The sequence below is a fragment of the Lycorma delicatula genome, chromosome 1, assembly GCF_047948215.1.
Source record: "Lycorma delicatula isolate Av1 chromosome 1, ASM4794821v1, whole genome shotgun sequence".
In the NCBI taxonomy this organism is placed as follows: Eukaryota; Metazoa; Arthropoda; class Insecta; order Hemiptera; family Fulgoridae; genus Lycorma; species Lycorma delicatula.
Genome location: NC_134455.1, coordinates 46,888,503 through 46,914,135, shown reverse-complemented (window position 1 = coordinate 46,914,135; position 25,633 = coordinate 46,888,503). Strand labels below are relative to the sequence as shown.

Genomic DNA, 25,633 nt, shown 5'->3' with positions numbered 1-25,633 from the left:
TAATGTTGAAAAAAATTGGTAATGTGATCGAAGTGATATAACACTGTTAGCGCTTCCCTTCACGTATTGGTTAACCAATAAGGGGCTTACTGTATTAATTCTCTCATAGGCCTCGAGTAGATAGAGAATCTCAATTTACTTGCTTTATTTAATCCAAGCGGTTCCTTGGTACTGTATGTCGACCACAAATGCTGAGTAACATACATTTGTATGATGATAAGCGCGTCCGTGCTTGCGTGGATAGGCGACGGTGATGATGCACGGGGACTCTAGATCCCCTGAGCTCGAAGGCACATCCCGGGGTTGTGTTATGCTTAATTGCGGGTCCGGCCCCTGGATGGAAATTAATAAGATAGAAGGTTTAGTAGGTAAGGCGCAGGCACATATAAGCACTAAAAAACATCTGGCGGAACCTGTTGGCGAGCTCGACACTTCGCCCGTAACTGGGGTTCACAAAAAAAAAAAAAAACAAAAAAAAAAAAATAGAAAAACCATAAATTTGTAATATTATCAGTTTAATGAGTAGTCTAAAATGCTGAAATACCTAAGCTGATATATGCATTATTATTTCTTCATGGTATTAAGTCCAGTAATGTCATAATGGATTTGGATAAATACAATAAATTTAGAAAAATGATGCATTTACAATCTTAGAAACATGATTGCGGGCCACCGTAATGAATCTTTAGCATCTTTTTATCATAGAATTTTCTATATTTAATTCAAAATAAATAAGTAAATATACATAATAAAAAGATATATTTTACTTAAAAATATTACCTTTATTAATATCTTGAGTTAACCAATAATCTATACAAACTTATAAATTAAATACATAATGTTTTACTTAGAATTTTTTAAGCTTCCTCAGATGATAATACAAATTCATACACACATCATACAAAATTCTCAGAAAAATTTGTATTTAATTTATAAGTTTGTGTAGTTGATTGGTTAACCCAAGAAATTAATGAAGGTAATATTTTAAAGTAAAATAAGCCTTTTTATTATATCTAATTTTATCTAATCAGAAGAAAATAAACATAAATAGATTACATTTGAGTTAATATTCATATATATATATATATATATATATATATATATATTTATTTATACATGTACCAGCCCACCAGGTTGGTCTAATGGTTAATTCGTCACAGATCTCAGGTTTTAAAGCTAATTTTTTTGAAGTCGAAGGTTCTGATGTTCAAATCCTAGTGAAATTTAGATGCTTTTATACGGAATTGAACTAAAGTGTGGATACCCCTGTTTTTTGGTAGTTGGGTTCAATTGAGGAATGGTGGACCTCAGCCTATACAAGACATCCTGTCATGCATATCCTCATCTCACTGGCCATGGGGGGAGTTACTTATTGCGTACTAATTGACCGGATTGCAACGTACACATTAAGAAAAAAAATTACATATATTAACAAGAACAACAAAATTACAGAAATTTTTTAAGTGAAAGTAAATGAGATTCTCAAATTATTTGTATAAGATAACCTCGGTCAACAGCTTCTCTTACGGTCCTTCTAATCATTAATGGCATGCCATCTTCTCTTCTCCAAGTTACTCGTGGGGGAGGATGTCCTGTTGCTTTACAAACCAAGGTAGCGTTGTCTCCTTCCAGTACTGCCATATCGCCACTTGTTTCCTCATAAACAATATCTGGTGGAACTGAAACAAAAAGAAAAAAATATGAATATATAAAAAATCTTTTGTTTCAGCTGAAAATATTGTTGAATTAAACAAATATGTTGATGAACTTTTGGAGAAGGAGTTATTGCATGCCAACGTTTGAGCACTCGATGAAACAACGAAGTCCTACTCTCCGCGTTGCATGCGCTAACGTTCAATATACCTACATATCCAGAAAAAATAAAGGCAGATTTCTTAGGCTAAATGTGTTTCCGTTCATCCCAACACCATTACGGTGTTTCAGATAATGAAAATTCGGACACACGGCAGCGAGATGCACGAGGAAACAGATTTGCCATGTGGCAACCCGTTGCACCCGGATGGTCCGTACAGGGACCCGCCGATATGTGTTAACTGTAATGAACAACATAGCGCAATGTCAAGGAATTGTCAAAAATATAAGGAAGAAATTGCGATACAGGAGGTAAAGACCGTTCAGGCCAGTTATTTTGAAGCTAGGAAAACTGTGCATAGCAGAACGCCAAAGGCCACGTCTTATGTACAGGTTGCTGCTCCTCCTGCAGTCACCGTCAAATCAAAGAACGTGTTAACAGAACTGGAGCCAGTCTTAATAATATTGGTAGAAAAATAATTGATCAGAAATTAAAGAACCGAACATTTAGGAACAGCAGCCCAAAGTCGTCTAAAACAAAAGCAGATTGCCAAAATAAAAGTGTCTTACTTCACTGAGGAATGAGCCTTCAACTAACTCAAAGGCGACACAAATTCAAACAAAAATGCAGAAGAAACCTGAAACTAAAGTTCAGAGTGAACAAATACCAACTCCGGGACCCGCGAAACCGGAAATACAGATCTTAGAAAAAGAAGATTTAGGGAAAACTACAATGGAGCCTCTGAAATCAAGGAGGCCTTTGGCTGAAACGATGAAACACTCAGCCGCCCCACACGTTCTTGCAGTGAGTACATCCGGTCTGTACTGCGATGTACTTCTGACTGCTTCACCGGAGGCGGCGTCATCCGATGCCGGCAGGAGGAGATCCTCCGAGACTTACAGCGGAGGAAATGAAGACACTATCATTGAGGACTCAGATGCGGTGGGAAACGTCATCGAGGCTCTTCGGAAGATGGAAAAAAGACGTAAAAAAGGTTGGCCGAAAAGGAAACCTAGGCGATAAAATTTAACAAGAGATCAATTTTATACTTTTATGAAGAACTATTTTAATATAATTTCTGATTTATATTTTTGTATAACATGAGAGTTTTAAGATGTGTTCTTTTATGTTCTTTGAACATCTTCTAAAATAATATAAATAATAATATAATAAAAATAATACAAGGGAGGAAAAAAGGAAATTTTGTTATTGTGAAGCCGTATTTGTCATTTATAATTTTATATTCTATTTTTTAACTTTTAACATCAGGGTCCTTTACACCCTGTAAGTGTTCTTAGTGTTAATACATGTGTTTGCCTAAATGTTTTGTGTTTTTAAATAAAATGTAAGGGCCCTTTACACCCTTACATATGACGAACCTAATGGTGATTTGAATCTACTTTTAAAGAATGAGGCGAGGGCTAATGACCTTAGAAGACTATGCCCGTACAAAAAAAAACAAAAAACAAAAAAACAATGACAATAAATAGATATATCATAGAGAACTATAATTCGTATGACAAGATTTGTTTAATGACAGTTAAATTATAAAAAACAGATTTCAGTCCAATTTATTAAAAACGTTATAATGACTGCTAGAACCAAATATTGCATTAACAAGAGAACGCTAGAAAAATCTGAAGTTCATACAATTCAATTTTTTGCAAATATCATTACTTTTACTATTTATAGAATAACTACCCTACACTTTATAAATAAATATAATACTATCACGTACACTACTGTTTTTTTTTTTTTTTTTTTTAAGGATGGCTTCCTCACTCTCCTGATAGCCATCCCCAATCACCATGAATTTTTTAAGCACCCCCAAGGCAACTGGTCTTCGCTGTTAAGCATAACACAATCACCTTGAAGTGCCGTAGCAGCAGTCTCTGTCCACCCTATCTTGCTTCTCTCCCAGGAGCTTACCTGTCGGGGTCCCCCCGCTTCATTGAAACACGCCGACCTCCTCTTAGGAATTACCAGCGCGTTCCTCCGTTAAAGGGCCATCCTTCTCGGCTCTAGCCTATCAGATCCAGACGTGCTTTGCTCACGTCCTTCACTCTCCCTGCGCGTTTTCAGCATACCTCAAGGGTCCCCTATGCCATCACAGGAGAGCTCCGACCCCCCATTCTTGCGTGTGGACGGCCAGTACACCCTAGCCGTAAGGGTTACCTCCCTTGCCCTGCAGGGCGGCACGTTTCATTCCGTTGTCGCCATTTTTTTTTTTTGTAAAAAGAAATACACAAGTAGGTGTCTTCACCTCTCCTTAGCCATTCAGTGTTCACCTCCTTTTGGAAAAACTTTTTGATTCTGCCTGTTCTTTGTTGCTGTGGTACATTCAGGTGTCTTTACCCGGGTCCGTAGTTACCTCCTCATGTTACTGCCTCTTCGTCCAACGTATGGGCCTTTTCCTTAATATTGCCTATTTTTCCATACCCAACAACATAATAAGTAATTGACTTAATCTAATACATGTAAATAAACATAGACATGAACATAAATAAAATGCAATGTTCAGTGATTTCTTAACACTTATATAATTTGGTAACACTTCTTATAATACAATGGATTAAAGTAATTTTCAATTCTATGTTCAATCAGCAGGGGAACAATGCTGTTCCGTTCCCCTTACCTGCATTTCTTTTTATCTAGGTATCTCCACACTAGATCAATTTTCCCAGCGTTGTGTGCAGGACATCGGCCGCACCGTAGCTATGTGCTCCCTTCTCGTCTTGATTCGTGGCTATAATATGATTAGTCTTAACCTAACACAGTGATATAAACGTAATACAGCTTAATTCTAATACCCACCGGGTGGTCTAGTGGTGAACGCGTCTTCCCAAATCAGCGGATTTGGAAGTCGAGAGTTCCTGCGTTCAAGTCCTAGTAAAGCCAGTTATTTTTACACGGATTTGAACACTAGATTGTGGATACCGGTGTTCTTTGGTGGTTGGGTTTCAATTAACCACACATCTCAGGAATGGTCGATCTGAGACTGTACAAGACTATACTTCATTTACACTCATACATGTCATCCTCCGAAGAATTATCTAAACGGTAGTTACCGGAGGCTAAACAGGATAAAGAAAGCTTAATTCTAATAATAAATTACAGAAAAATATCCTATACTAACAGGACCTTTAATTCCACATTGTTACATTTGCCTGGTTGTGACCACATATTTTTATTTCCTACTCGGATTACGTCAAAATGTAGTATGTAATCTCTGCCCTGTATCAGACCATCTACAGCCTGTACTTTGTTTTATGAATCTTAAGCCTAACAATAATATATGAACAATTAAATGATAATTAAAAGTTTATCCTAACTCCGCCATAACTATGCGATGAGGATTGGGCACCGACCTCCTTTCCCCTTGTTCTTCCTATGAAGTTGTGTTGTCGATCTTTGATATCCCGTTGTCACATAGTCCTAAACCTAATTCCTAGCCTAATATATTATTCATACTAATCCTATCTTAAAGAATGTTGGACACAGGATTCCGTACCGTCATGTAATTTCATTGCTCCTCAAAAATCACTTCTGTCGCGAAGCCAGCCGCTCACTCTAGCCATTGCTTCGTTGGCCATCTCTTCTGTTTCCGCCTCCGTTCGTTCCGCGACCAGAAGTGCTAAGTCGTCGGCATACGCTATCGCATGTGTTTCTTCAGGTAATTCTAACCGCAGGAGGTCATCGTATGCTAAGTTCCATAACAATGGGCCAAGTACCGATCCCTGTGGTACGCCGCCATACATGTTAAACCTTTCCACTCGTCACTTTCACTACTGTTTACCAATAAGTCACCGAACAACTTCTTACATTCATCCACTGTGAAAAATGAATGCTCGTGACGTACCCTACGCTTGTTTTTACCAAAGCTTACGGTTATCGGTGTCGCCACAACCAAGTCGAATAAGATCTCGCAAAACTACTCTGTTATCGTTTGTTATCACGACTGCGTCAAACTGTTGATTCCCTCTGCTGGTTCCTTGCCTGCTGAACCAGTACCCTCTCCATTAACTTAACTGTTGCGTAATAATTTTCATCGTCCACGCCCTTACGTTTTTTTATAAATTCTTATTCCGGTCCAGTAACCTCTCTGGCCGAACAACAGCTTTTGGAGGTGTCGTAGTCTGTATTACAAAGAACAGATTGTTAAACGTATCTGCCACTCTGAGAAAAAATCCCTTTTAGTTCCTTTTGGATTCTTCTTTTCATTATTATTTTCTCTTTCTTTCTTCTTAATAGGAAGAAATCCGTTACCCTGGTCCGTTATTATAGGCCCTGTTACAATATATTGCTTTTGAAAAGGAATTTCCATAGTTTTGTGTTGTGTATTCCCGTCGGATAAATCTGGTGACTTATCGTCAACAATGAATCCAGCGATTAAAAATAAAGTAAAGAATTGCATAAATAAACAATGAAATTATTTAAAACTATTAAAATGTATGGAAGAAACAGCAATACTCAATTAAAACAAGAAATCTGATGAAAATCGTCTTATTAATATGTAAAAAATTCAACTTCATTTCAGCAGGAAAGACACAGGTGTATTCGTTATTGCAAGAATATTTATAAAGGAAGCAGAAGGCATATTTTCAGAAGAAGAGTACTACGGATAAGTTTCTACTACGGATAAAATTCGCAAGAGAGAATCTCGTTATAACGCTAGACTGTTTTAATTCATGATCTACAGTTTGGAGAATAATACACAATTTTTACTTGACTGAAAAAACAGTATAAAGCTTAAAAAACTGTGAAGTAATAGGAAATATTTCCTTGGGAGAGTAAATATTACTGTGGAAAGAATTTCTTATTTAAATGGCAGAAAAAAAACTTGAAAGTGAAACTTCAAATTAATAAATTAATACCTTATATGGATGAAAATTAAGTTTTAACCTCACAAAAATTACAAAGCTCTCAGGAGATCGAAAGCAATAAAGAAGTCCATCCCCCAACTTCGAAAGGTGAAAGAGTTATTATAATTTAAACAAGTGAAGAAAACGGTTTTATTTCTACTAACATGGACAGCTAGCTCAGAAAAAGTTAATTTTTACGAAAATTTGAATCAACTGAACTTCGAAAAATGGGTTAAGAAAAACTTATTACAACTTAAAATCAGATTGCACAATAGTGCTTGTCAGTGTCACACCATTGTGTTGTAGTGAACAAATACAATTATGACAATCCGTAAAGTAGAAATGCGGTTAAAAATTAAGTATGCTTCCTTTAAAAAATCATTATTTTTTGATTTTGGGATTGACTCATTTTGGGAATACTTAAAAGTTGCGTGGCAGATTGAAAAGTAACTTATTAGGCTGAAGATAAGATATCGGTCGAAATTTTTTTTTTTTCGTGATGTAATTGAAAACGACTATTGGAATAAAGAACGTGCCGTGAATATTGAAGTTAATCTACTGATTATCCACTTGAATGCTGAAATTAGGGATAAAACAGCTAGCGGTTGTAAATATAAGGTTCCGTTGGATGAGCTAAGAGAAGCTGAATAAATGTACTCATAAGATCAGACAGAATAAATAAACAACTGTCAAAATACGTAATTGCAATTATCATTTTAATAAAATCCAGTATACCGGGTGATATTTAAGTACGGAAACAACTTTATATTGCATATCTGAGAGGTTTTGGAAGCAGAAAGAAATGGGATCCTACATAGTTAATCCATCTCTACTCAGAGCATCAATTGAACTTTCTAATTACGTGTTCCTTTCATGAAGGATGAACCGCTTAGTTTATAACAAACTCTTTTCTAAGCCTAAATTATTATTTCAGTCCAAGGTTTCTCGGGCCAATTCAATAAATATATACGATTTATAAAAAAAGAATCCTAATATCGTTACAATTATATTTCAATATATAATACGTGAGATATATAAATCAACATTTTTCTGACCACAATTTGTTATTGTTTCACAATTACATTTTATCTTTTTTAAAATTAAAAAGATTTAAGTTCTTCAGTGATTTTAATAAAATAATATTTGTATTAGATTACATTTTAAACTTACCTTTTCATTTTAAAATTAATATTTATAAAATCTTTGTAGGTTAATAATTTCTTTCACTAACCTTATTTTAATTTATTTGTTAACGTAAACGCGCTTATTTGTTGTGCTATCTTTATGTTTGAAAATTATTATTAGGTTATATATTCTTCCACGTTTAATAAGTTTAGTTTTATTAAAAGATTTACCTAAATTCGATAGAGTTTCATGAATATGAGACATACTCATTGTCTCATTATACTGTCGAAAGAATCTTAATTAAAAAAATATTATATATAATATGTATGATATATTTTCACTGTTAGCACATCTCTACACGGCAAAAACTTTAATTATTTTACAGGTCTAAGGTTTTTATCGTTTGAATATTATTTAAATTGTTATTTATATTATGTGTGTATAAAATTTATACTTGTTTATGCAAAAAGAACTTCTGAGAAAATGAACACAGAGGTTCCCTTAGTTGTATACAAACAAATTTTCCGTAACCAACTTTCACCCAGTATATTCCTTATTTCTTCGTTAAACTAAAAAGAAACGTTTGAAATCCTTTTACTATATATTTTCTTCAAAAAAGAAAAAGTTCAAACTTTCTTACCACATATCTTTCACATACTGAAAATAAAAAATTACGTATTTAAATTTTTCATGCCTTGGTCGGTAAAATTTTTAATATTTAAATAGATTTTTACGCGTTTATATGTAATATTTGGATTCTAATTTTATATATTAACTTCTTTATTGTTTGACAATCTTGGAAAACAAATTTAATTTCTTGTACAACTATGGTAGTATTTCTTGGACAACAATGAACGTTTTAGGTATATGTATAGCGCTGTAAATCTTCCTCTTTAAGTGATAAAATGAAAAATAATTGTTACCTTACGATATTACTTATGTTTTTGTCAAAAGTGAAATGGTAATAAAAATTTGATAATCATTGTACTAATAAACACTGATAACTCTTCGGGAGTTAGAAATTATTATTTAATTTCATTTATATATATTACTGTATTATGCATCAATAGAACTATTTTTTTGGAAAGCTTGAGTGGTAAATTAAACTAAAAACCTTTAATCTATACTATTAAAAAATATATTGTAATTAACTACAATAATGAAACAAGTATAACATACAGTAACATTCTCGGTATTTGGTTGGTTCTTCAAAAGGTGTTTTATTTCGTCTGTGGTGTAAAAATAATGGAGTCAAATACTGATGTTTTTTTTTCTATTTTTGTGACTGGCATTCCTGCTGAGATTATTTTATCTAATTCCTTGTTCCATTTGTTTCCATATAGTTGAAGGCGAAAAATTATAAAACAAGATTTGAAAATATTTAAATAAAAATGTGTGCATTTTACTACTAGTAAAGGTACAGGATACGATGTATTAGAAGTGCATGTCAGCAGTGAAAGTAATACGAGATTAATTACGTACTTCCTGCTGCCACTTCATTTCACATCGCAGTAACACCATATACGTAAAAAAAATTATGCTTTCTTTCAACACGTACAACTAATTTTTCTAATTCATTTTTATTTCATATAACTCATCACATATTAACTTAATGTAACTATTATTGCAAATAAAATTTCTTTTACAATTAATGTTGTAATTCACTCGCGTGAAGATAGAGTCACAGCTGATAAAGAAATCAATTGTAGCAGACTCATTTGGTAATAAGGTGATAAACTTACATATACCTACACTGTCTTAATGAGGCACAAACTTCCAGCAGTTAGAATTCATATATATATATATATATCTGAATTCTAAATTGTTTCTATAATATTAGAAATAGGCTAATTTTAAGATGTTTAAATTTTACTAAGAAAAAATTGTATTTTTATACATCTGATTAATTTTTACGTATATAATTCAATATTTCCCGGTAATATTTGAATAGCTGATTTTGTATACTAAAATAAGAAAAAAAAGTTTCATAAAAATATCTCTGGAAACGCTTTGATTTCGAGTTACTAGAAAAATATTTCACCTTGATATATGCTCAAAGGTTCAAATGAAATATCATTTCCAAAAGGAAAGAATGAATGATGGCTTGAGACCGGGAAGCCATTTTACTGGTTTGTTTCGGCCAATCCGAATGTCAAATAATGTCAAATTATTAACATAAAATAACGTCAATAATGTCAAATAATGACATTATTTACATACATTTTCTCAGAAATAAATTATCTATAGGTTTGTATTAAATATTTATTTTTTGGTAGGGAATCCAATGAAGTTAATTAAAAAAAACCTGAAGAAAACGAACCTCGCATTATTAGAGTATATTTTTATGCTTTGCAATAATATCGTTGAAAACTGTTGAAAATAAAGTTCTGAGTTCTACCTAATTTAAATTTTAATTTTAATAAACATAGAATCACGAAATTTTCTCCTTAACTTGGGTCTCAAAAATCAAGGAGAATATTTCGCTAGCTGTGTCTCAAAAAGCTTTTCCGTACTTATGCTGATAAGAACATTTTTGGTTATATTAGTATCTCATCTGAAGTATTGCATTGAAGTATTACCATGGAATTTTGAACCATGTATGTATGTAATTATTTGCCAATATTGAATTTAAATAAACTTTTTTACTTCACAGAACCAAACTCTGAACCGTTTCTCAAGAACGGTAAATCAGTAAAATGTTATAAAATTAACATACTCTTAATTCATCATCTCTAACGGCAGCATTTGAGCTGCTTAAAAGTCTTTTAAAATTAAAAATTTAACCTCTACTTCAATGATAATGCTGAAAGTAATTACCATCTTGGTAATGTGAACTGTAGAAAAATTAGTAACGAGTAGTTGATAGGCTAAAAAGTATGAACCATCTTATCATCATCAAAATATAACTCTCGTGAATTCATAACTTCTGAACTCTAAAATCTATTAAACTGAAAATTTAAAAACATTAATCCATTTACATTTGAGTCACTGTGTAATTGGTTGTTTTTTATGAAGAAAAAAAACAAAATAAAGAGCATGATTTGTTCGGGAAATACTGCAATTAGTGCGAACAAACTGATTTCACACATTTAATTTTTTGCATATGTTTAATTGGTAGTCCACTGATGGTAAAAATATAACTGATAACAAAAAATAATAAATATATTTTCACAGGTACTAGGAAGTATTAGTTAGTCATCGGATTAATGTTTGAAGAGGAAAAATTAATTCGCAAAAATAAATTCAGATTGAAAATTTGTTAAATGAGGACAAAATTACTTCAAGCAAAGTAAAAAAATGAATGAGTAAATAATAAAATTTAATAGAAAAATTTATTTGTATCTTTTTTGTCGAAAAAGTATATCAAAGAAGAAAGTGTTGCGTAATATTTTTGTGAAACCAAATAATGACATAAAAGTGTTTTAAAATAAAATTACTGGGTATGCCATTTTTATATTTAAAGTGCACGTAAATGAAACTGATAAAAGAAACAAAATGTGAATAAAACCTAAAATCGTTAATGGCGTTCGGTAAAATATTAATAAAAAAAACAATACAAAACTGTTTTTTTCTCTAACAGCGGATAAATTTTAAACATCTTGTTAAAAAAAAGTAAACTAAAACGAAAATATTCGCTAATACAAATAATGGATTAGGCTAAATATCGCATTTTTTGAACTATTAGTGGTAGTTTACAACTGTAATTGGGTCTTTACAGTGCATAATATTGTTCAGTTGAGCAATAAAAGAGAAGGCTGGTGTACAGAATACAGGGGATCCAGGGATCAGGGAGTCCGGGCGAGTAAAAGGGTATTCCACACGGAGTAGGGGTTGAATCCAGTCACCCCACCCCATATATCTATAGACCTACTACGTGTAACACACCGAGCTCAATTAAAATCATCCCTTAATAACAACCCTTTGCACGCTTTAATGTTTATCAACACATGGCATTCTGTTCACTTGGTCTTTTTTAAAATTTCCTTTTGGATTAACGTAGATTCATACACGTCACATAAGTAAAACCCAAAGAATCTGTAATATAGACAAACGGTAAAAGAGGCAAAAACTGATCGATTAAAAAAAAAGAAGTAATTTTGAGGATAAAATTAGTTTTTGAGATTTTTAAAGAAATTTTCATAGGCTTCTTTGATTACTTAACGAGATTCTTATGCAGTAAAATTGGAACGAGATAGTTATTTGCCGATAGTCTTTTGTTTTAAGTCATGGAATAACAGTAAATATTGGAGAATTGTTGTTAACTATTACAATGCGAGTGGTAAAATAAATAATATTTTATGAATCTAAAGTTATAAGTTAAATTATTTGGACTATTCATTTTTGTAACTCGAAAAAGCCTTATGATTATATGTTTGTCAGGTTTTTTATCCTTCTATTTCTGTTATTTGCACCAAAAATTTATGGAATACATCTTTAAAATAAATAAAATTGTTGTGGATTAGAAAATGAGTTTCCTATCTACACGTGTGTAATGTATCATTATGATACAAATATAAACTATGTAGAACGTATTTTAATTAAATAAACACTTATATAAAAGGCTCAGAGTAGAACTTAATATGTTTATTCATTGCGTGTTTCCATGTAATATTTACTGAAATAAAAGTAGAAATTAAAAAAATTGTAATGAAATTTTTGAACGATGATTTTCTTTAATATACGTAAACATAATCTTTTACAGTTAATACAATACATTTTTTAATAATAAAATATTTAAAAAGATAAACTTTTGTTTCGTGTTGCAATATATATATATATATATTTTAATCCTAAAATTTCACTTTTTGTAGTTTATCTTTCTAGGATCCTCGGAAACAAAAAGAAAGCTATGCACTTCCAGAGTTGCTGAGATGGTAATTTTCCAAGTTTAACAGATCTAATACAGAAACCACCAGTCCTCCTTAGTAACTCATAAATTTCGAATGCTAAGATTGCGGACGGTGGGGTATTTACTCTACTGTTACAGTGGTCAACAATAATTTTGTTACGTGGTCAATATTTGCTGAATCTTATGTATCTTTGGGCGCTGATTCCGAATATGAAGTCAGAATTCTCCTATCGGTCTCAGACTTTTCGTAATTGCCCTTCTTGTTTTCCAGCAAGTACAAGTGCATAAACAATGCAAGGACATTGTATTATTTGTTTATTCAATTTATTGCACCAGTTAAGTAAACTATAATTTATTTGAGTTTATAAAGAACCTTTAAAAACAAGTATTATTTACACAGTAATTAAAACAAATATGCATATGATTTATGTAATTTTTTTCTAAATGTAATTATGACACTCATTATTCGTACGGTGTAATCAGACAATGCGCAATGTATATTGCATTTTGATTTGGTGACGCATGCTAGATGTAATACTGTAAATAATAAACAATGCACTGTTGAACCAAACTATCTGCGCGCGCGACTGTTTCGTTAGGTTAACCAAAAACAATTTGCTCGCTTCTATCAGATGACACCTGTGGTACGGCTAATGTGAATTGGTAAACTAAGATTCATAAAAATTAAACTATTTTATAATACACCTCATTAATGTGTATTTTAGAAATAATTATTATGAAATCGTTAATTAATGTATTTAGTTGAATTTATAATATTAAAATGAAAATATGATCTTATTATACGGTATTTTATTTACAGCATAAACTACAAAGTATTTTAATTCCAATTTATCCAATAAAATGCGAAATTATTTAAGAAAATACCATGATCAAATTGTAATAGCGCTATAAAATAATTAGGTAGTATAATATTTAAAAGCGTATTTTCTGCCAATTAATTACAACTATTATGAACTATTTCATAAATTTTATTATAATACTAAAAAGCGATATTTTACAATACTAAAAAAAAAGTTACGATTTTATCTAAGCACTTATTATTAAGTATTAGCACTACTTTAACAATCAAGGCATTATAAAGTATAAATCAAGGTATATTTTATACATATTTAATTTTCAAGTACCTTCACTTTTTTCCTCAACGGAAAACTGCTCAATCCCGCTCATGTCACCTGAGTGTTCATCATTGCTCTCTGAGTCAGAATTGCTCTCCAATGAGATGACAAACGATTCAACGAGGTGGTCGATCTCACTTTCTTTTGATAAGTACTCGTCTTCAATTTTTTTTTACGTGGTCACACTTCCTTTCCCGGTCTGCTTGGCCGATTTAGGCAATCTTCTCTTCGATCAGCGTTTGAACTCGAGGAAAATTACAAGATGTATTTTTATTAGTGACTTAGTTTTAAACATCAGCCTCTATGAGTTCAATTTGGTTGAGGTCCGGATGATGTGGCGGCAGTGGTAAAATATCATGATTCTTCTTTTAAACAATTTCATTAGGGATAATCAAGGATATAGAGGCAAAATCTAGGTTTGTGCAATTTTACCAGTTTGTACAGCTCGTTTACATACAAAGCATCGGTGAAAGAATGTTGTGTTTCACAAACCAATCTTTCATATCTTGTTTTCTGCTCTTTGAGTTCGGACTTTATCAATTTGAATATTATGGTAAGGAGCGTTGTCTATTATTAAGACACTTCTTGGCTCCAAATTTGGCAGTAATTTTTCTTCCATCGATTTCATAAACATTATTGTATTAAACATTATTTCTATTTACATTATTGTGATAGTCCCCGGTTTGATTTGTTGCTTTCCAAGTTGTCAAGGCATTTAGGAAAAAGGCATTTTTCAGTGCCAGCATGAATAATTATTAATCTGTATCCTTTAAAGATTAGACGTCGGAACCCATTGTTAAAATTGTCTGACCACGATTGATTTTTAAGGTGACTGCTAAGTATGTACGATTCATCGAGATAAATCCGTCCTTGATTCTTGAAACGCTTCATTGCTCCCACATAAGAAATTCTTTTTTCTCAAACTTCTGGTGTTTCAATTAATAGTTTTCTTTTATTTTGGATCCTTCTCCATTTGAAGCTTTTTAGAAGTTGGTCGTTTGCCTGGTGTTGAAAAATGTTTTGTTTGTGTTGTCATCGCTACCTATAATTTTTTCAGTTCGCTATTAATTGTTGTCACTACACGCTCAGACAAACTACATGCTGCAGCAGTTCTGCCTCGAGATTTTGATAAAGGAATTGTCACAACCTTTTTATCTGCTTCTTCCTTCATAGAATTGAAAACGGCAGAAATAATTTCTCTGCCTTGACTATGAATGATGAGTCCTTACAATTTCAATTGAACGCTGTTGTCCATTTTTAAATTTTTGTGCAAATACAAAATTTTTAATATTAAACTGCTATCAACGAAACTACCATAAAATTGTTTGTAAACATAAAATCATTATCGCATTACTTTATTTCACTTATTACAGGAAAATGACTGTATAAAAATTGTACAGTCTTATAGAACTTCGGAATGCTGGGTTGAAGATTGTTAATTTATGTAATTTGTTTGTAGTTTTATAATGGGATATTTGGAAAAGGGTTGTTTAAAAATTAATAATAATAATAATAATAAAAATGCCCCGAAGTAGATAATTCTCACGGCGATCATACGTAGATCATATAACGTAGATCATAAAATCTACGTTCCACGTCCAGAGCGGCAACAGCTGTACATAAGTACTTTTCATAATCCTGGCTAACAACATAATTCTGGCACACTATTACAAGGACTAGATTTTCGGCCACCTACAAAGGAAATGGATTCACACCATCTTTAGAGCTGCAATGTGGTGGCCAGGGTCAAAATGGTTTCAGGTACAACGGAGGCCCTCCGGCTATCCACATGCCCCCCGCGATGGCAAGCACTTAGCTAAGCTGCCCATGTATGTTGGTGCATGGGAGCCCTGAAAACGACGGTGTGTAGGGGCCGCATCCGCTCTCTGCCAGGACATATGCCGGTTCCACCGTAGTACCGGGCCGACCTCCGGGGTTGATAGCCCTGGAGTGGGGATGTACCCCGGCGGCTAGCCTTGCTGCAGAAGGGATCAAGTAACATGCAAATTGAACAGTCTCCAAACGTAACAGGTTACACGAAATCACCCTCGTCTAGAACCAGCGATTCACCTGAGGCGAAACGGAGAAGAGCGCTGAGTCAAGACGGCTAGAAGAGGTTCATGAAGGAGAACCGTGTAAGGATCCTCCTTCATGTGTAAACTGTAACGGACAGCTTTCTTTGTACATTAAGAAATGTCTCCTGTTTACAAAGATGAAGTAGCTGTGCAGGAAGTCTCTAAACCACAGAGGCCACCAAAACCTACACATTGGGGCCTGTTACCCACCTGACTGAGGCGGTGACTGGTGCGACTCCTGCTGCGGGGGTCTCCCAGATTTCCGCCTCTCCATCGGCTCCTAAACCAAGCGCCGAACCATGTCTGTCGTCCTCCGCGGCTTCGGTGGTCTCTGATTCGGAAGGCGGGAGCTACACGGGTGATGACATACTTACCAAACACGGTATGTTCGGATAAAGGTAAACAAGACGGGAAAAGGACGGACCTAACGAAAGGCGAACCTAGTGTTTAATTTAAAAATCAGCGAATCAATTCTTCAATGGGACATCAGTAGATGTTTGTCATACATCTATGAGCACCAACGATTGGTACATGATGTAGACCCAGTTTGCATATGTCTGCAAGAAATACATTTGAGCTGAAATGAAAATTTCGAAAACATTTCGGCGAGATCAACGCCAAATATACGAATTAGCGGTGGAGTAGCTATATTAACATCAACTAGAGCTACCAGCAAAGCGGTTAAAATGAACACAAATCTGCAAGCGGTCGCAATTAGAATGAAGCGTCCGCTGCAGATTACTATCTGTAGCATATATCTACCGAATTTTCATTGGACGGAGGATGACATAAAACGTTTAATTGTTCAGCTTCCCAAACCAGCACTACTGATGAGTGTCTTTAATGCACGTAATTCTCTTTGGGAGATCGAGTAGATCCCCATGGCAGAGAATTGGTAAAGTTCTTACTGAATTCTGATTATATTATCTTAAATGATAGTTTAGGAACTTTTTTCAATGCCAGAGATGGTTCGACATTCTGTATAGATCTAACACATGTAAGTGCATCGGTAGCACCGAAGTACACTTTTCATGTTTTAGAAGATTTACATAGAAGCTATTATTTTCCGGTGTAAATGGTAACTGACGTTAAAAAAAAAAAATACATCCCATGTCCAAACGATGGCTGTTGATAAAGCAGACTGGACGAGCTTCAGAGCTGCGACGATACTTTCTGAAACAATTGGAGTTATTGAAACCGATTTCGACGTTATAACTAATGCAATGATTGACTCGGGATCACGATATATTCCCAAAACATCCGGGAAACTCAAGAAGCGACCCGTTTCGTGGTGGAACGTTGAAATAAGTGAAGCTATTAAGAGAAAGAAAAAAGTGGGTAACGCTTTTAAGAACATTTTTTTTTTGTCTTCAGTCATTTGACTGGTTTGATGCAGCTCTCCAAGATTCCCTATCTAGTGCTAGTCGTTTCATTTCAGTATACCCTCTACATCCTACATCCCTAACAATTTGTTTTACATATTCCAAACGTGGCCTGCCTACACAATTTTTTCCTTCTACCTGTCCTTCCAATATTAAAGCGACTATTCCAGGATGCCTTAGTATGTGGCCTATAAGTCTGTCTCTTCTTTTAACTATATTTTTCCAAATGCTTCTTTCTTTATCTATTTGCCGCAATACCGCTCCTGCTTCGTCCATCTTTAGTAATTCTACTTTCCAATTAACAAAATTCTTCTACCTCCATAATCTTTTCTCCTCCTATTTTCACATTCAGTGGTCCATCTTTGTTATTTCTACTACATTTCATTACTTTTGTTTTGTTCTTGTTTATTTTCATGCGATAGTTCTTGCGTAGGACTTCATCTATGCCGTTCATTGTTTCTTCTAAATCCTTTTTACTCTCGGTTAGAATTACTATTTTTAACATCATTAACTGCTAGTTCCATGTAAAGATTAAAAAGTAATGGAGATAGGGAACATCTTTGTCGGACTCCCTTTCTTATTACGGCTTCTTTCTTATGTTCTTCAATTGTTACTGTTGCTGTTTGGTTCCTCTACATGTTAGCAATTGTTCTTCTATCTCTGTATTTGAACCCTAATTTTTTTAAAATGCTGAACATTTTATTCCAGTCTACGTTATCAAATGCCTTTTCTAGGTCTATAAACGCCAAGTATGTTGGTTTGTTTTTCTTTAATCTTCCTTCTACTATTAATCTGAGGCCTAAAATTGCTTCCCTTGTCCCTATACTTTTTCTGAAACCAAATTGGTCTTCTCCTAACACTTCTTCCACTCTCCTCTCAACTTCTGTATAGAATTCTAGTTAAGATTTTTGATGTATGACTAGTTAAACTAATTGTTCTGTATTCTTCACATTTATCTGCCCCTGCTTTCTTTGGTATCATTACTATAACAGTTTTTTTGAAGTCTGACGGAAATTCCCCTTTTTCATAAATATTACACACCAGTTAGTATAATCTATCAATCGCTTCCTCACCTGCACTGCGCAGTAATTCTACAGGTATTCCGTCTATTTCAGGAGCCTTTTTGCCATTTAAATCTTTTAATGCTCTCTTAAATTCAGATCTCAGTATTGTTTCTCCCATTTCATCCTCCTCAACTTCCTCTTCTTCCTCTATAACACCATTTTCTAATTCATTTCCTCCGTATAACTCTTCAATACATTCCACCCATCTATTGACTTTACCTTTCGTATTATATATTGATTTACCATCTTTGTTTAACACATTATTCGATTTTAATTTATGTAATTTTATTATTAAAATTATTATAATTTTAATTTATGATTAAGAACATTAGAAAATCTAAATGCCTTTAAAAAACACAGGGCAAAAAAAACATATGATAGATTCTAAAAAACGATCCTGCAGCACTACGTGTCATCCGTAAATAGAAACACAACTGCATCAGACGTTTGGAAGAAACTGAAGCTATTGAGGCTATTTGTGGGCGTACAAACTTTACACCCATAACATGCCTTTAATATGAAGCTAAAGTTATAGTTACGCTAAACGAAATTACAAAGCTACTAGCCAATCATTTTGGAAAATCCAGAAAAAAGGCTAATTACGATGAATATTTTAGAACGCGGAATACAGAATTTGAGGGTGTACTAAATTTCATAACTGAAATAAGTTATTCATATAATGTACCTTTTAAAATACAAGAACTTTTGAAAGCGTTAGAAAAAGCTGGCATCACAGCTGCTGGTCGGGATGAAATTCATTATGTCATGATCAGGCAGCTGAATACCACTGAAAAACGTAGATTGTTAAAACTATATAATCCAGATATGGTGGAATGGAACGTATTCGCAGCAGTGGAAAAAAACACATATTTTTTCATTTCCAAAGATAGATAAGAATCTAACACATCCCAATAGTTAACTTGCTATGTTTTTGATATGCACTATGGGAAAACTTTTGAAAAAATGGTAAGTAATCGAGTCCTTTGGATTTTAGAAAAATAAAATCTTTTATACTCATATCAAGCAGGTTTTCTACAATATCGTTCAATTACTGATCAAATGATTAACTTAGAAAACGTCATGTATAACAGCTTCAACAGAAGAAAACATTGTGTTCGAGTCTTCTTTAATCTGCAGAAGGTATTCGATATGACCTGGTGACATAGAATAATGTTTCAATTAGATGTATGGGCATTCCCGGCAATCTGCCAGTTTTACTCAGCAATTATATGAACGACCGTACTTTCCAAGTACGGGTCAACAATGAATATTCATGTGAAAAAAAGGTTGGAAAATGGTATATCACAAGGATCGCCAACGAAATGGTTGAACGATATTTAACGAAAGCTTTTAGCAATAAAAGAGATACGGAACTCATAATATCTTTCCTAATCTCAATATTCGGTTATTCCCATACCACAAAACAAGACGTCTGTTAACGTTACTCTAAACGTCTGCTAACGTTTTAGAGTTTAGACTCACCAGCATTCAAAACCTGAAAATTGTTTAACATAAAATCAGATTCAATTGGGGATTGATGTTATATCTGGATAATCATCCTTCTTATAATGTTTTTTGTAATAGTATTTTGTTCCTTATTTGAATAAATATGATTAAATAAAAAATAGTAAAAGATTTAAGTATCTGAAATACCAAATAAATTTAATTTCTGTATAATTTTTTCCCAACTCATAAAATTTCATTAGTCTCTTTTTCGATGAAGTTCTATTCTTAAAGTTATATTTTAAGTTTTAGGAAATTGAAGAAAGTATGTAATTTGAATTACTCTTTTATATCCCTAATAGAAGACACCACTGCTTTTTCATCTAAATATTTTAAATTACAAGCCACTCAAATTTCTGATATCGGAGACCGCTTTTTTTTCTGTCGTAAGGATACATTTGAAAATCGTTACATGTATTTAACATATATAAATTAAACATGTATATTTTTCTAATACAGTTGCAAAATATTACAACTATTGATTACAAAATATACTTTATAAAGAAGGATTAATTAAATAATTAAAAACAATACTATGATTACAGTTTGAGGGAAAACTGAATTTGAAAATTAACTTTAATAATAAAATTCAGTTGTTAAATTCCATAAGTTCATATTAAAAAAAAAGAAAATTAAACAACTGTTTGTTTTATTATTGTTACTACTAATTCTGTTATATATATATTTTTTTTATAGACGAATTTATATTTTTACTAGAAATCGGATTATATACTTCAAAGCAAACATTAGATTCATATCCAAAATTTCAATTTCAATTTTGAATAAATTAGTAGAAAATATTAACATGCCTTTTTAAATTTAAATTGATCGTGCTTTTCAATTTATTTTTGTTTCAGAGGATTACTTAGGCGATCATTATACTATCGATTTTTAATAAAATTAGATTGGATATAAAATGGGATGTAGGTTATTAATTTTTTTTTTTGTTTATGTTATTCAATTGAGCTATATTAACCCAACTAAAATTGTATATAAATGTTTTAATCTCATCGATAAAGTAACTTTATTTTATTAAAGTATAAAATTTGAAATGGATTTTTAATTCGTATTAGGTTTAGCTGCGCTTTTTTAAAATAAAATTTGATTAGCGCTACATAATGGTTTTTTCCATAGGATTTTAACAGTAAAAGACCTTTTTTATATGTCCAGTTTCTGCAAAAATAGATTAATAGTTATGAACCGAGTATAAATATTGTTTTCTAAATATAAAATATGTGCATTAAAAGTAAACAAATCTTTAAAAAAAAGTTTTACCTTGATTTACTTGTTCATTCTCAAAAAAAAATTAAAGAAAACGTAAATAAATAAATATAAAAAAAATATATAATAAAAAAATACATTAATAAAAATATATTATATTAGAAAATATATATATAAATATAAAATCTAAATCCCTAAAGTAAAGGAATAGTAATGTGAGTTTATTTAAATAAGTAAATCATCCTTTAGTTTTTCCGGTTAGTTCCAGTCCCAATGAAACAGGCGGAAAAGCGTTCTAGACTATGAAATGTAAAATTTAAATAAGCCCAGAAAATAAATAAACGAGTTTAAAATTAGTGAGTAAATATCAATTTATCAAGAATTTTAATAAGAAGAAATAAGTCCCATTATTTTATAACATTAATAAATATAAACGGTAGTAGTACTGAAAATAAACTAGCACCAACCAGAAGTTATAATATTTGAATAAAAGATCTTCTTAGTTCATCGTGAATTTTAGCTTATAATTTAACTTTAACCTAAGTCTAAAATTCAAATAGTTTATTTACATGCCTATACGCTCAGAAGCAATCTGACAAAATCGGGACGTCGGTTTTGTATTCGTAAATACAACAGAAAATATCTACGATTTGTACGTGAGTAGTGAGTCTAGCATAATCACTAAAAAAACCGTGACTCTGAGTAACCAATTTTCCTTCCCTGAGCTATATAAGAGAATAAAAGAGGTTCTACTTGTCAGCTAAAGTAGGAGTGCCGTAGCAGTTTTTTCGTGGAATTACCTTCGTTCTTCCTTTTTTTGTCCTCGCCCCGTAGAACCATTCACTATTCCGTATTTGCGTAGTAGTACTCTTTCTCCTCAATTTACTAGAAAATATAAATGTGTTATTAATAAAATGTTATTAATACATTTTTAGTTTATCTACTTTACTTTTCCTCTGAGTTTCTATCTTTTGACAAAGTTTTCAGCCCAAAAACGTTTTTTAATGAACGGCTTTTATTAATGGAAGACCTCTAAAGATCAAACCATGAGAACCCACACTCATGCTTAAGTTAACTATCTAATTATTATACATTTACTGTCGTACGAGAACTTCACATACAAAAAGGGATTTCGAATACCATCTTATATAAAATAAACGTCATTTATTATAATTACCTTTTGTTACGGTTTAAGTGATTATTTACTCTTTAAAATAACCGAAATGAAAACAAAAAACAGTATTTCTGAATTTAAAATGAAAAGAAAAAGTAACTATTTTGTTGTATTTGTATTTAAGACGGCATTAGATTCTTGACTTGATCTGACCTGTAGTTCAGCCATTAGGCTTAATATTCAGTCTAACAGAAAACAAGTCAGAAACAGAGCCCCCTCATCGGACTAGACATTATTCCACCGGATCACACATGGTTTTAAAGGCCACAGATTCCTCGGCATTGACCTTTCTGTGTCCTATACCTACATGACCGAAAATGGAGAAAAAGAAACAAGAACAAAAAAAAAGGATTGGGTGATTACAAAGAAAAGGCTTTGTCTCTGAAAATCCACAGTATGATAAATTATCCCTCATCCCTGAAAAGGAATAATCACTTCACCTCCACACAGCAAGCGCCCGTATTACATAAACTTCCTCAGTAGATTAGGAATTTCACTTGGATAGAAGCAACATATTACTTTTACATCGACAAGTGTATTTTCTTTAACAAAATCCTGTATTTCTTCAGAAATTAAATTCATAGATAAAAGTCTTCTAAAGGAATAAATACGCCTATTATAGGAAATCTGTTGTAAGAATCATATTCCACATTGTTCTATTAGTGGACCTCTAGATTGAGAGTTATAAGTAATACTTAACAATTACATGTAAACAGTTATATTGTGGCAACAAGATTTGAATCCAATGTAGCTAACGTCATAAGTCTGGTTTGATTCCTACTGGTGGAATCATAAACAGTTTCATACTACTTAAAATGTAAAATATATCTGTCAACCGCTAATTAGAATCTTTAGAAATAACGGGTGATTCGAAAAGGACTTCACAATTTTAAAAGCATATAGAAATTTATTTAAATAAAGTACGGATTTGGTTGAAGTCTCATTTCATATCAAAACACATCATTTTTTGACTCACGTGGTTCATTAGTACCGAATTTGGCCATCAGTTAAAGTGGATATATTTAAAAGTTAAAGTTAAAAGAGAATATATTTGCCGATTCGGAACGTGCTCGCTATGTGTTTTGTTTTCACGATTTGCAATCAGCAACTTCATTTCAACGTAATTTTTATAGAAAGTACGGTAAGAAACCTTCTAGTTGGTACACAATTTACTCTTGGTACCAAAGCTTTGTTGAGTCAGGTAGTTCTATTAAACGTAAAAAAATCACCAGAACCACCATGCGTTCCTAAAGCTGATGTGAAACAACTCAGAGAAAGCTTTGCTTGTAATCGAAGAAATCAACTCGACGTGCGTCACGTGAGACTGCCATTCCACAAACGACTGTTTGGAGTGTATTATGTACACGATTGCACTTGAAGCCATACAAACTAACCACGGTTCAACGCGTTACAGATGACGATAAAGTTGCTCGACTACAGTTTTGTGAGGAAATGATGGGTAAAATTGCAAACAACGACACATTTTTAAACAATATAATTTTTAATGATATGTCAATGTTTCACATCAGTGTTAAAATGAACAGCCATAACTGCCGAATATGGGGTAGCAAAAAGAGTTAATTGGCAATTCATTGTCGACCACCACCAGAAGAAGAAGTTGGAAGAAGAAGAAGTTCCCTGGCCGGCTCAACGTGGGACCTCCCGGCGGATGCCAACATCCCCGCCGGAGCAGCAGGCCTGGCCGGGCGAGGAAGCCGCTGGACACGAACGATACATTCCCTCTCCAGCTCGCCCTGGCCGACCCGCCAAGGGAACCACTGGACGCAGACGCTATCTTCCCGCTCCAGCTCCAGCTCAGCAGCAGGAGCCGGTCCAGAGTGGGAACGCTTGGGGAGAATCGCCTCGGTCGCGCCGGCGAAGGACGACCGACGCCGACCCAACACTGCGGGGTTCTGGGGGCCACCAATGCCACGCTCTAGTGGGGAACTGCCGCTGACCTCAACTGCCGCTGGACCTCAACTGGAACTGGGCTTTCCCTCAACTGCCGCTGAGGGAAAGCCCGGTTGGACTTGAATGGACGAGCCGCAACTCCCCGACTTCGTCCGGAGATCAGCTTCCGGACCCAACAGCTCTTCTCAGAGCTAATGCTAAAAAACGGCCCTTTTCACCGCAAGGTTATGAACTACGTGCCGTCGAAGCCATTTGGCGACAATACGTACGAGTAATATTTTGGTCTCACTCTGTGGATTCTCAGAGGTAGAGTCATTCTTTCTAATCACGCTATCCTTGTTTCTTATTCTTATTTTTTTTTCTTTAAAAAGGTCGTGTAGATATTAACATTTACTACAATATTTTTGAATGTTAATGTTAATAAATATTTTTCAGCTTTTTTTTTGGCAGTTCCTAATTTAATGTCTTTTCTCTTCTATACTGGTTTCAAAATTAACTAATATAATTTACATTATTAAGCATTTACTCAACATTCAACATGTATTCATCGCCCATAAATTTACTTATACTTACCTTACTTAATATTTTTTTAAACATCGTTTTAAGTAGGCTTCATCGGCCGGTTTTAAATCCAAATATAGACATGTTACAATAATTTTTTAATGTGTTACCATTTGATGTAAATATATTAGAAGTTGATCAAAAAAATTTACCGGTTCATTGATTAAATAAAAGTACATAATTCTTATATGAAGTGTACAAAACCTTGATAGGGCAGTGATTATTGGATAATAAATAGGTATGTATTTCATTTTAAGAGTCCAAAGTGATTTTCACTTTCCATCTTTATTCAATCGCTTTAGTAAACTATAATATTACAAACTCTCATTATAATAGGTCAACAATACTTGATCTTGGTGTAAAAAATAGTAAAAAAGTGTAAAATATCATTAACATGTTGAGTATTGTGTGTTAATTAAATATATAAAAATTATGTTATAAAATAAATGTATTTTATCAGTAAAATTTATTTATATCGTAATTAGATGGCAATAGCGAATATTATCATTTTAATGATGTTAATAATTTGTAATAAAAACATGATCGAGTTTAATTCAGAATCCCACATGGGAAATGAAAAAATTGTACACAAAAACTTTCAACTTACCTTCATATTTGCAACATGTACGAAAAATGAATGAGATTCAGGATTAAATGTGTAATATAAAATTAGCATTTGAATGTAATGATTTCTTCTTGATTATACATTATGGAAATAATTATTTGAAATGTAACCTTTATAAAAAGAGAATAATTAAACGGATAACCGGCTGTTCATATCTTTATTGTTTATATGTCAAATTTCCATTGCTTCAATCAGGAGTTATTCGTATTATGATGGTTTCGTTTGAACGTTTAATTTCAATTCTATGACAGAAATATCCGCAATGCTGCAAGCTGAAGCGTTACTTGAAATATATTTGATAAATGAAAAATGCCCGTATCAGTATTTCTGTT

The 25,633-nt window shown here is 33.0% G+C and overlaps 1 protein-coding gene across 1 annotated transcript in view; it reads right to left on the bottom strand.

The window, feature by feature from the left end:
* The window catches only part of LOC142317499 (lachesin-like), a 345,180-nt gene that overhangs the window by 73,906 nt on the left and 245,641 nt on the right, over positions 1 to 25,633 (bottom strand). The window contains exon 4 of the mRNA XM_075354060.1: positions 1,506 to 1,679. Coding sequence (XP_075210175.1) covers positions 1,506 to 1,679 — 174 coding nt within the window. The remainder of the gene's footprint in view (positions 1 to 1,505; positions 1,680 to 25,633) is intronic.